Consider the following 13,607-nt stretch of genomic DNA (forward strand, 5'->3'; position numbering starts at 1 on the left):
AGAAGGCAAGAAGAAAGAGTTGAGAACCGCAGGATGAGAGAGAGAAAGAGAGGAAAGAGGGAGCGGCGGTGAGTGGGGAAAACCTAATGTCACGAAATTAGGTTGGGGGTGGGTCTGAGTGTCTGACTGTCTGAGAGAGTGAGAGGGTAAATTTTTTTTTTTTTTTTTTTTTAATTTTTAATTCGGGTATGCGGGTACCCGTTTCTTAAAAAATCTGCCCCATATCCCGACCCGGATTGAAGGCAGTTTTCCCGGGTCGGGAACCCGACCCGCAAAAACATGATTTTTTAAAAAAAATCCCATCGGGTAGTTGCCGGGACAGCGGGACAGTGGGCCGGGACATTCGGGTCGGGTTTTTTTGAACACCCCTACTAGTAGTAGTGCTTGATTTTAGTAATGACTTTCGTGAGCGAATTATTGGACTTTAAATTGTACACAATCATCAATTACAAAGTATTTTGTTTTATTTTGGTGTAGGTAAGCATTAGATACATTTTTTATTTTTAAAACATCGTATTTCTCGTTTTACATAGGAATTAAGAATAGTGAAAGTGATGTACAATATGTTTCAAAAAAAAAAAAAAAAAAGTAATGTACAATAATAATGTCTGCAGTAGTATGAAATGTTCAGGGTGCTCCGATCCTTGTGATGATAATTTTTTATGAAAATGTAGTTGGAGTGGCTTTTCTACATCTTATCTATAAGTTTTTTTTGTTTATTTTCGGGAGCACAAAAAATTGTGTGAAGGGCATTGGAATAATTACAAAAGAGAGTCCGTAGTATATTTTCATTTGTGGAATCATGACTTTGTACCATGAATAGGGTAGTAATTAATTTTTTTAGGAGATATTAGGTCATGTTCATGTCACCTTGAAAATAATTTACAAATCTAAAATTAATTTTGTTGAATTAAAATTATTTTTGATGATTACTAGTTTACACAATTAAAGCTTATTTTTACTAGTTTACACTAATTAAAACTAATTACTAGTTTACTCTTTTATATATATTCATTCTTTGAAATTACTAGTTTACACTAATTCAAACTTATTTTTACTGATTCTTTTTTTATGTTTGTTGTTGGAAATAATTAATTCGTTTAAACTGGTTAAAACTTATTATTATCTTTAATTACTTATTCTCTTTTATTTTTGTTCTTTGAAATCAATTATTTTTGTTATTTAAAACTTATTTTACCGCAGTAGATTTTTTTTATTGAGTTGAACTTTTTTAAACTTAAATGAAATTATTTTTTATTTATTTAATATTATTATTTTAAGGTTAGGGCATGACCTTAGTGTGAAAAAAGGGATATAAAGGTAATTTTTATATGAAATAAAAATTGAAAGTTTAGGGGATGTTTGTTTAGAGGGATAAAAGAGGGGGAATAGGATAAAAGAGGAGGGATTAAACAAGTCTTTTGTTTGTTTAGAGGGATAAGGATTATGAAGGGGGATAGGATGTGGATAAAAAAGAGAGTTATCCCTCCAAATTAGTAACTAAGGGGGGGTGGTATAAGGGATGGGGACTAAATTTAATGGGTAAAAGACATTATTACCCTTAATGAAAGAGAAAGAAAAAGAGGGTGAAGAAAGGATAGTAAGGGTATTTTTGTATTTTTATTAGTTATTCCAATCTAATCCCAACTCTTACCAAACAATGGAATACACTATTTTTATCCTTATCCCATCTATTAATTCCACCTTTTTATCCCACCTTCTTATCCCACTTAATCTCATCCCTCCTACCAAACGCCCCATTATATATAGGCACACTATTTCGAAATATTTGAAATGGAATACTAGAAAGACATTACAGGACGGTGGTAGTGTTAATTTAGAAATTTTTGATATAAACATGGATAAATCGATGTGTTTTATACTTAGTCATTATTTTCGGTTTTTGTTTCTTTGTTTGTAATTTCTTATAATAGAGTATACAATTAATTTTGTGTTTCAACCATCAAATTAAGTTTTTGGTTAACTTAGCTTGATCTTTTAACATTGTATTAATTAAGAACCAGCGTGATATAAATTAAAGGTCACGGGCTCACGACTGGGTTCAAATATCATCCACGCACATACATCTCATTTATTTCAAGTGGAATATAAAGCGCAATATATATGGTGAGACCCTTATTACATCCATAACTGGACATGGTAGAATATATTAAAACCAATCTCAAACTTTAAGCCACTAAGCACCGGGTTAAGTTTTGGTTGAAATGATCTTTTTTTTTTTTGGTTGAAATGATCCTCTAACATCTTATATACTGCTCTTGGGATTTCATGATAACATTCTTCTTAATCATCTTTTTATTTTTTTATTTATTTTTTTATTTTTAAATTTTTGCTTTTCAAAATATAAAATAATGACAAATGGACTATAAAATAAATAAAGCAGTTGCGGCATTGAATGAATAATTGAATACACTCCATTTTTCTTTCAACATCAAAGTTTCCATTAAAAACATTTAGGACATGCATGAAGCAATATAATGAAATAACTAATTCAGTCAATAAAGCATGATCCACTTTTTGTAATTGTTTTGTTTCTTATGGAACGAACGGTAAGTTCACTCACCTAGTAACAACACTTTGGTTAATTAAGTTGGACTATAATTAATCAAGGTTGAACTTTCCATGATTTCATCATACCAAAAACAGAATATTATCAATACGTTCACTACTCCATGTCTCCAGTATGTGATTTTGACTAGCTTATTAGGAACATATGCTTGAACTTTCAACAATTTCATTCACTATTATACATAAGAATATTACAATGTAACCTACTCCTCTATTCCTCTTTATTTTTATTCATTGACCAATTTTCTGTCATCAAACAAATTCTAAATATAAAAAACAACAAGAAATGGATATATAGAGTATAAGATTATGAGCACCTGAAAAGGATGAAAATTTAGATTTCAGCGCGTTATTTTGAATGGCTAGTCACACTGTGTGGCCAACTGTTACACGAGTAAACTCTAACCGGTCGAGTAACTTTCGACTAACCGAGTAACCCTTTATTGATCGAGTAAGACTCCGTTTACTTCACCTTATTTTGACTGAATTGAAATTATTTTTATCAAACTGAAATTATTTTTATTGAACTGAAACTAATTTTACTGAATTGAAATTATTTTTGCTGAGTTGAAATTATTTTTACTGAACTGAAATCAATTTTACAAAATATTATTTTTTAAGGTGATGTGGACATGACCTAACTCTAACTAATCGAATAACACTTGACCAAGTAATCCTTGACCGATGGGGTAACCCTTGTCTGACTAAGTAACCTCGGCCACACGGTCTGATCTGACCAAACACATATGAAACTTTATGTTTAAATTTATTCTTCTTATCTTATGTTTACTACTTATTTTAAGTTGTATTTATTAAAAGGAAAAAATAATTATGAATTATGGATGCTTCTACTATGGTCATTCTTATTGTGACCATCACTATTCTTAAATCTTATTGGTTGATTTTTCCTTTTCTTAAAAAGCTTGTCAAACCTCTTTTTAATTTTTTTTTCTTTTTTTAAATCATTTCTTTTTTCTTGAAATCAATTTTTGATTTTTTTGAAAAATATTACTTTTATATTCATAATTATTTTATTAAAATTAGTTTTTAATAAAACCCAATCATAAGATTAAATTTTTTTAAAAAGTTTTCTTCATTGTTCTTCAACGTTCTTCAAGGTTCTTCATTTATGAATGAAATTAACCACTAATTTATGATTTAAGTCTCGTAAATACATTGACGCATCAAAAATATGACTCGGTCTACACAATATATGCAAAATTTTAAGGATTCTAAAACCAGGGTTCTAGCGAATCTAAGTAGATTTTAATCCTAGAATAATATATTTTAATTGAACAATTTCAATCAAGGGATGCAAAAAAATTAAACATTTTAAGTTTTTCGCTCATCTGGGTTCGTCATGAAAATTTGAGAAGAGGCTGTAACATATTTTGTTTGAGACCTTGTTCGATCGAAAAAAACGAAGTTGGAATTTAAAATCTTGTTTCTGTATTAGGTTTTCATCAATAATATGCTAATAGGACATTACCTATAACAAATAATTTTATTGTTTATTCTTCTACGATCATAAAGAGTTTTGTAATTACATGGAATGCTATGATTATGAAATTTGTGATTATATGTATGTTATCATCAAACAATAATTTTCATTAGATCATCAATGTAAATTCAATTTGACTGTTAATAATTAATCTGAATTACATTGAAAACTTGAACATGTTTATTATCATGAACAAGAGGTTATCACCGTATACAGTATAGGTCATTACATTATAAAATGGTATATGCCAAACTTATTTCATTAAGTATTTATTTAGAAATGTGATTCATCTAATTAAATATCAACGAGCAACAACCTATGATTTGTTCATTTAATCTGGCACTGGCGTGATTTTTGCAAATTAAAAAAGGAAAATTCCCTGTTTCTCATATTAAGAAACGAAATTTGTTTCTCATAGGGCATTTTCGTGAATAAATCAACAACTTTTTCATTATTGTGGGCTCCACAATTAAATAAACTTGTTGATTTATTTACGAAAATGCCATGTGAGAAACAAGTTTTGTTTCTCATTTGTTTCTCATCACTATGAGAAAGTAGGGCATCCTCATCAATAATTCTATATTTCTATATATGGTTAACTTAACAATTTAAGTCTAAATGTCTTTAAATATTTGGCAAAAGATTGTCATGCCAAACTTATGTTACAAATCTTACTATATCCTAATTTAAAATATCATGCTTTCAATAAATCGAGTTATTATGGTTAATTATTTATCATCATAAAATTACATTTTTAATCAATACTCCATCTAAAAATTAGCAAGTTGCGATAAATCGATATAAAAATTAGCAAGTTGTGACAATAATATAAAAGTTAACAAATTATGACATATTAGACCCTTTTTTGCTTCATCGAGCTAGTTCTTAATTATTGTTTTGTTTTGTTTTTTTTTTTTTCAATTTTTTTATGTTCTCGTTAATACTCATTTAATGCCCTAATATTTCTGCTCTCCATGCCCATACAAGTATACAACTAAAGATTATCAAAGAATAATAACCAAAGACAATTGTATGAACAAATAATTTAAAAATCTCAAAAATGAAAGAGAATTCCTACGATTTAATGTAATCCTCTTTCGATTTTTTCGGTCATATTTTTCTTTGCTTTCAATAGGATTCAAGAAATGAATATTTGAAGCATAAAAAAAAGTAAAGAAAAGAGGAGAAAAGAAATATATTAAATTTAAAAAAATGAGGATAATTCATAATTATGTGTACAATATGCTCTTATATTATTCTGGCAAGAAAAAAAAACTTAAACGTCACCAATCACTAACTTAATTTTAGACTATGGTCACTTCTTAGCGTTTATATCAATATGTCAAAACTTAGCTTGTTATCTTTTATTTGTACCAAAATATTGTTGATGATTACTTTTATATCAATATGTCACAATGATACATTGCTAACTTTTATACCAATAATATGGTTAATTGTGTCAAAATAAGATAAATGATTTTTAGATGAGTAGAGCACCACGAACACTACCTAATTAAATTAGCCAAATGAATATTTTTTTTTTTTTTTTGTGGACAGAATTAACCAAATGAATTTGAGGAAATAAAGCGTAGCCTGATAAGAAATGTTGATGTAGATGTTAGATGATCAGTTATAATGTTATATTCAAATTTGGTGTATAATTTGGCCCAAGGCTTTGGAAAGCATGCATCAGGTGGAGGGCATTGATAACAAATTTACAACGAGATATTTGCACTATAAGATGTGATAGTAACAGTTTGTTTGTTTGGGTTTGGGTAATGTTAAGGGAAGGAAAGGAAGAGAAGGGAGAGGTAAAGGGGAGGAAAGGGAAAGGAAGGGGAAGGGAAAATGATGGGTTTTCCCTTCTAAATATCTTTTTTTTTTTTTTTTTTTTTTTTTTTTTTAATATTTTTAGTTTTTTTTTTTTTTTTTTTTTTGACAACATTGGACTAAAAGAAAAAACTTAGCCATCATCAAAGCTAACCAGGTTAACTCTACACCCATTTGCTAAATCATGGGCTCTAGCCACCTAGGAAGGATCATTGTTGGAGGAAACAAGGAAGGAAATTAACACTTTGTTTGGATTAATGGAAATGGAGGGAAAGGAAGGGAAGGGAAGGGAAATTGAGGGATAAATTAACTTTCATTTGGATAACAAATGTGGAAGGAAGGGAATTGAAGGGGAGAGAAATGGAAGGATTAAATTGTAAGAATTTGATCTCTCCAACAATGGAGAGATTTGGAAGGAAAACTCATATTTCTTCCCTCCCCTCCCTTTCTCTTCCCTCCCCTACACCTCCCTCCCCTTCTTTTCTTTCCCATTTCTTTATCCAAACACACCCTAAAGGAAGGAAAAACTTGGCCAAACTTAGCCATCATAAAATATTTCATTGTTGGAGGGATCATTCTTGCTTCTTTAATTTGATATTCCCTCCCTCCATTTTCCTTCTCTTCTAATCCCTTCCTTTCCCTCCATTTCCTTCAATTCAATCACACTTTAACGCTTTGTTTGGATAGGAAACAAGGAAGGAAGCGAAGGGGAGGGATAGAAGAGGAAGGGAAGAGAGAAGAAAGGGAAGGGGAGGTGAGCTCCATTTTCTCTCCAAATCTCTCTAGTTTTAGAGGGATTATGTTTATTAAAGAAAGAAGGGAAAATGGATCCTTCCCTCTCCTTTCCCTTCCTTCCCCCAATCCTTTACCCAAACAAAAGAGTTTGTCCCCCCTCCCTTTCTCTTCCTTTCTTTTCATTCTATCCAAACAAAGTGTAAGTGTTTTTTTCTTTCAGCAGCAACTACTAATAGCTAGAAAATACATTAGATCAATGTGGTTAAGCCCCTTGGTATCAATCTTCTTAGTTATTGGATGCTTCATTCATTCTAGGACTATTCAATCTTCACGTATTTGACAACATTTTACCCAATTTATTAGATAGTTTCTTACAACAATTTTTTTATTAAGTACTTTCTTACAAGTTTGGAATTTATTAAGTATTTTCTAACAAAAAATCCTTATTTTTAAGAAGGAAAATTTGCAAATTGCAGCCATTTAAAGTTCGTATTTTGCAAATTGCAGCCATTTTAAAAAAATTGCAAATTGCATCCCAAAAGTTCGTATAAATTGTAAATTGCAGTCGGATTCAACTTTTTCATCGGTTTAAATGTCGAAAAATCTTCGGGAAAGGTTTTAGGGGCCATTTTGGACTTAAGGGTCTGAATTGAGCTCAGAATTAGCAAAAAAATAACCTAAGTGTCTCATTTTTATAGTTTTTCATAAATCGATACATTTTTGTTACGTAAAACAAGGAACTAACGTTATTTTTTTTGCTAATTCCGAGTTCAATTCGATCCCCTAAGAACTAAAATGGCTCCCTAAAACCTTAACCGAAGATTTTTTGACATGTAAATCGATGAAAAAGTTAAATTAGGCTGCAATTTACAATTTATATTAACTTTTGAGCTGCAATTTGCAATTTTTTTTAATGGGTGCAAAATACGAACTTTAATGACTGTAATTTGCAAATTGTCCTTTTAAGAAATACTTGGGTGAAAGCTTATAATCATATGAAGGATTTCGGGAACTTGCTCAGAATGGATTGTTCTTTTTTTTTTTTTTTTTTGGTTACATATTCTTACAGTGGAATGTTTCTGCTTTTATATTTTATTTAATTTTGCTAAATATATTAAAAGAGTGGGTGTAATTTAAGCCATTCAGTAATATAAGAACTATTCACGTGTTAATTTTTTTGTATGAAGTAACAATTATTCCGTATTTTATGTTTTTTTTCACAGAAATTGTTTGCATATAATTAAGAAGCAATTTGAGGAATTAATTAATCACTCTCTCTAGCTTTTCCTCTCCCAAAACCCTACCCTTCTCAAAAAAATTCTCCGGCCATGGGGCTCGTCGGCGGGCGTGCGGCTCACCGCCCATGCCACATCGTCGGCGAGCCTCCGATCTACTTCCTTAGGGTGTTTTTTTTCGTTTTTCGTTTTAGTTTTTTGTCCGATCGGCCTAGCAACTTGCGCCGCTCCCCCTTTTCGGCCGCCTCTTTTCCTCACCAGCCTTGTAGCCGGCTTGCCGCCGTTCTTCTTTTCCGCTTCCCCGCCTGTCTCTGCTCCTCCGCCTTGCCCGTCGCTGCGACGTTTTATAGGAGAATGGGGAGGGAGAGTTATCTCCCTCTGAGTCCCTCGCGTAGGGCCGTTCTCAGTCTGGTGTTTCCAGCCGTCGTTGCCGCGGTTCAGGGGTTTGTGGGGTTTGGGCCTCTCGGGCGGGTCTCTGCGGTTCGGGCTTTACTGTCCGGCGGTGTGTGGTTTGGGTTGGTGAATCTCAGAGTATTGGTGGTGGTGCTCGGATGGGCTGCGGGGTCGGTTGTTATGGTCACGTTCTTAGTTCTCGTTTTTAAGTTTCCTTCTGTTTTTTCTTTTAGTGGTGTGTGCGGTGTTTGGGTCTCTTTTTTTTTTTGTCTTTGTGTGTGTGGTTTATTCGGGTTTGTTATTTTTTTGTGTGTGGTGCGTTTGTGTGCTATCGGGAGTGCAGATCGGTGTGCCGATCTTCTGGTGCAGGATTTGAGCCGGGTTTTTTGGCTATGGAGCTTTGGTTTGATCTTCTTTTGGTTTGAGCTGAAGGGTTATGCTTCCAAGCTGAAATCCGTGTTTGAATCGGAGATTGTCTTGTCAATGATAAAGTTTACGACACCATATTTGAATTCAGGTTGAGGAGTACGGGCTTTTGAGTCAATGAAGGTTCACGTCAGAAACTACAACTTATTGCCAGACCCCCTTGCAAGAGGCTGCATAGGACAACGTTATATGAGACAAGGGTATTTCAAGATGTCAATTTGCACGTGCAATTGTAGTTTATTTTATTTCGAACTTGTAATTGTTTCAATTGTCTTAGTGTTGTTCGATTACGATTTCTTATGTAAGTGCCGTATGGCTTATTATTAATGAATTTTAATCTCCCCCCTCAAAAAAAAAAAAAAAAAAAAAAAAAGAAGCAATTTGAGAGTGTTGATGTGTTGAGTGAGTATAAGAAAAAGGTGGATAAGTAAGAAAACATAAATAAAGGAAGATTGTGTAGAAATTTAATGTGTAAAAATATATATCGAGGTAGTAAACACAGACAAAGATAATAAAACATATTTATTAAAATAGATTGAGTTCACCCTACTAAAAAATCATATAAGGAATAGATTTTCAGTTTTCCAACATGATATAGATTATAGAACTTTTGACTAGACCAATGATACAAGAAACCTTATAATGGACTACATAATATTACAAGTTTACTATAGACATACAAGTTGAAACATCCCATATATTTTGCTACTTTTCTAATTAAGACACTATAAATGTCACAACCGATTATATATATTCTCAAGCTTGTTATAAGACATGAGCAAAACACAACTAGATAAAACAATATTAAATTTTTTTAAAGCTTCAACATAACCTTATTGCAATGACAAACTCAAGATCAATAATCTAGGGTTTAGCCTAATATCGTCAAGACGTCAATTTGTAATCTTAGCAAAATCGATCGTGGCTTTACCATCATGAGCCTTTTTGAAGAAATACTTGACATAATTTGAATAAAGTATCTCTTTATATTTTGGCTTGTCTCCTCCTTCAATTAATTCTTCAAATGGAGCAATTACATCCTTTGGCCTTGGATTCACAAAAATAGGTATAGAAACTCTATTCTTTTGTCCATTCGCGATCACACGGTGTTCAACACTCTTATACTTACCATTGCTAAGTATTTGAAGCGCGTCACCAATATTGATTACAAGAGCACCATCTATAGGAGGTACATGAATCCAACTCTCACCATCTAATCCTCGAACATATAGCCCACCAACGTCGTCTTGAAGAAGGATAGTTAGGGTTGATACATCTGAATGTCGCCCTACTCCGACTGTTAACTCGGGGTTAGGGCATTTTGGGTAGTAATTCAAATTGATTCTTTTTGTACCCATCAAAACCGATTTTTTCTTCTCGTCAATTTCATGGATGTTTAATCCCTTCATGAGGATCTTTAGTAGATTTCTTATTACATATTCAGAACTCTTCATGTACTCCAATGCTTCAGCCCTACATAAATTTGCAATGAAATTGATAACTTGTAAATGGTTAAGAAAATAAGAGTAGCGCATCTAATAAGACTCATATATGTTATTGGATATATCCAATGCTAGCAGGTATCCACATTATATGGTTCTAAAGATGTTTATAATAGTGCATTTTTATAAATAATTTTTTTTATAAGTTACTCACAAAAGTAAAAATGTAAAAAATAAAAAGGAACACAGGGAATATGATTGTATGAGTTAAAATTTCAATATAAAAGATTAAAGTGAACAACATTAATACTAAAATGTCATATATATATATATGGCCTATTTTGTTTGTTTGTTATTTTTGACTGACAATTTGTATGCCCTACTTTGTTTGCATGCACACATTTTTGTGATTTATACTTAAAAATTACGTAAGAGTGTGAGATCTTGTTAGATTTGTGTTGTCAAATTCTTCAAATTATCAACTTTTTGTTAATCATGCATATTGGAGAATTAAAGTAATAAATGATTTAAGTTCTGCGCTGAAAAATGTAATACAAGGATCGACTCAGTTTAACAATATACATACGAATAAAGTATACCTGCATGCAAGTGGCCAACAAGCAAGGGCTTCCTTCTCGGACACAAAAAAGAGGCTAAGGTAATCCTTCCATTCCAAAGCCCTTTCAACTTCAGGCACAAAGCTAGTACCATACCTCACATCGTTCGTAGGAGAATTTTCCTTTAGGAACTTGCTCTTCTCTTGAGCAGACAACTCGAAAAACCGATATGTCGCAGCCTTGACATTCTCAAGTACACTAAGAGGCACACCGTGATTAATAACCTGGAAGAAACCCCATTTCTCCGCAGCATTACAAATTAGGGTTTCCATTGCACAATCGTCTAAATTCGACATGTCGATAATAGGGATCGAGTTATCTTCACCATTGTTGGTAAGGATGATTTTGTCTATATCAAACCTTTCTTTTTCTGGTTGAATGTATTGGTTAGGCAAAGCTTTAATGCCCATATCAGCTAGACCCTTAACACCATGTCCTTGATTTAGGACATAATCTTTGGTATCTTCAAGGTATGTAATTGAAGTGGTTGGCATTATTGTTAGTAGGAAAAATAATAATCTTAAATCGAGTGGTTAAGGGAAGCTAAGCAAAATCCTTAAGATAATGATAAAGCAAAGGTTATTATACTTGCTTGTATTGTTGTATGTGAATATGTGAGGGTGCATGCAACTATATATATGTACTATGTAGTGAATTAGTCCAAAGACTCCAAATAGTAGCATTATTGACTACTGTTGGATTAAATTGATTATTATTCTCTCATCTTCCACATGTTCGACGCATTTTTTCTATTACATGTATTTGGACAAAATCGTTGTTTCTTGAAAAATCAACATCCTAATCTTTATTTTCATCCAAAAGAATTGTCTTGTACTATCAAGAAGGACGGACACAATAATTAAAGTTACTCCCTTCGTTCCTTTTTGAATTTTACATTCAGTATGATGCATAGTAACTAATAAAAAATTAAAGCGGAGTTACTTTTTTTTTTTTGGTTTAAAAGAAAAACTAATCATAGAATTATACATACCATTTACTTTAAGTTTTACTTCATATTATCAATCATTGTAGGAAGAGTACACAATTTACTTTGAATTTTACTATATACTTTCAATTAATAATTGTTGTACTACTTCCGGTTTTTTTTTTTTTTTTTTTTTTTTTTTTTTTTTTTTTTTTTTGGCAGCGATTTGACATAAAGTATTAGAGATGAAAAATATTTAATTGTTGAAAATATTATGAAACGGAGGTAGTATATACTTTCAATTGTTGTACATACTCACTATTTACTCTCTCCTTTTCTATTTTAACCATTTTTTCTAAGTAATATGAAAGTATTATGGTAGTTACTAAAATTAATAGGTTGTTGAAATCAATAAGACATTCACAAATTTTTATATGTGGCAGACCATATCGTGGGGCTGGGGTTACTCGAGTTACTTAAGATAAGGTATTGGGTGCGGCAAGCCGCACCAAACAATTCGTGCGCCAAGTATATATGATATATATGAAGTATTTGATCATAATATTTATTATTTGATAGAAGCTAGATATGTACAACTTGTTGGAGGATATGTGTTATTTAATAGAGGATACGTATAGTTTTGTAGTATGATATGTATTTTTTTTCATAGAATATGTAGTATTTGATAGAGAATATGTACAATTTATCTTTGGTAGAGGATACTACACTTTGTTAGAGGATATTATCATTACCCAATAGAGGATATGGTCCAGCCTATAAATGATACCAAAGACATAATTGCCAATAGAGGAATCATCTAGCCTATATATATAATATCATTGACACAATTATAACTGATATCATATACCCAATAGAGGATATCATAGGCACAATGATATCATATAGCCAATAAAGGATATCATCCCGCCAATAGAGGATGTCATAAACACAACTTTAAATGATATCAGTTTATAGATGATATCATATATATACATAATAGATGATATCATCTAGCTTATATCATAGAACCTGTAGAGGATATCATCCAACTTATAACAGATATCATAGAAACAATAGAGGATATTATCCAACTCATAGAAGATACTCGTATCATAAAAACAATAGAAGGTCGTTTAAAAAACTACAGGAGATATCACCGATCGTATAGATAACATTATAGACATAATACATGATATCATCGGGCCTTTACATAATATCATCTAGACAATGAATGAATAAATTTATACATAGTTTATATTTAGTAATCTTTATTTTTAAAATAAACAAATACATTAATTGTCTTCCTACCATTGAAGGTCAACAATGGCAGAATCACCATTGAATGTCTCGTACTAAGCTTATGGGTATAGCTAACATACTTATTTCTCAACCAAAATACATGCATTTGTTATTAAGACGCTCACAAATCAACATACAATCACATTGGAAATTCAATTTCAACAAATATGCATCACACGATAAAGCCCCAAATCGATTTTTTGGGCAATTTTCAAAATATCCGAGAATCTCAAGAAATTATCAAGCCAATTCAAGCATAAATCATTATTTATAGTTAAATATAATCAACGAGTTTCTCGCCATTGACGATACCACCGACTATAATAACGCCGTCGATGGGAGCGGGCATTGGTATAAAGCAAAAACCTACTGGACTGACAAAACATTTTATCATTCCGAACTGACGCAATAGTTTGTGTTTTCTTGGTTAGGGGTTACTCGGTCTGGGGTTAATCGAGGGGTTCGGTCAGGGGTTATTCGGTCAAGGGTTAGGGGTTACTTGAGGAGTTACTCGGTTACTTGAGAATTTATTCAGTTAGGGATTACTTGAGGGGTTACTCGAGTCTGGCTACACGATATGGTCAGCAACATAGAAAAAGTACGAATTACTTAGTA

General features: G+C 32.0%; 1 protein-coding gene across 1 annotated transcript; it reads right to left on the reverse strand.

Annotated features, from left to right (window-relative positions):
* Window positions 1–9,424: 9,424 nt before the first annotated feature.
* Window positions 9,425–11,316, reverse strand: LOC145635146 (feruloyl CoA ortho-hydroxylase F6H1-2-like). The gene is made up of 2 exons (XM_081686432.1): window positions 10,751–11,316; window positions 9,425–10,182 (listed from the first exon to the last, which is right to left on the reverse strand). Exons 1-2 carry the CDS (start codon window positions 11,260–11,262, stop codon window positions 9,603–9,605), a joined length of 1,092 nt encoding a protein of 363 aa, XP_081542558.1. The 5' UTR covers window positions 11,263–11,316; the 3' UTR covers window positions 9,425–9,602.
* Window positions 11,317–13,607: the final 2,291 nt, after the last annotated feature.

Source organism: Chenopodium album, chromosome 6 (genome assembly GCF_948465745.1).
Source record: "Chenopodium album chromosome 6, dcCheAlbu1.1, whole genome shotgun sequence".
Taxonomy (NCBI): Eukaryota; Viridiplantae; Streptophyta; class Magnoliopsida; order Caryophyllales; family Amaranthaceae; genus Chenopodium; species Chenopodium album.

Bases quoted from the DNA above. Each gene is read 5' to 3' on its own strand.
- LOC145635146 (XM_081686432.1), bottom strand. From the start codon at position 11,262: ATGCCAACCACTTCAATTACATACCTTGAAGATACCAAAGATTATGTC. The intron at 10,183-10,750 runs GTATACTTTATT...AAATTTATGTAG, and splicing joins TGTTGGCCACTTGCATGCAG to GGCTGAAGCATTGGAGTACA.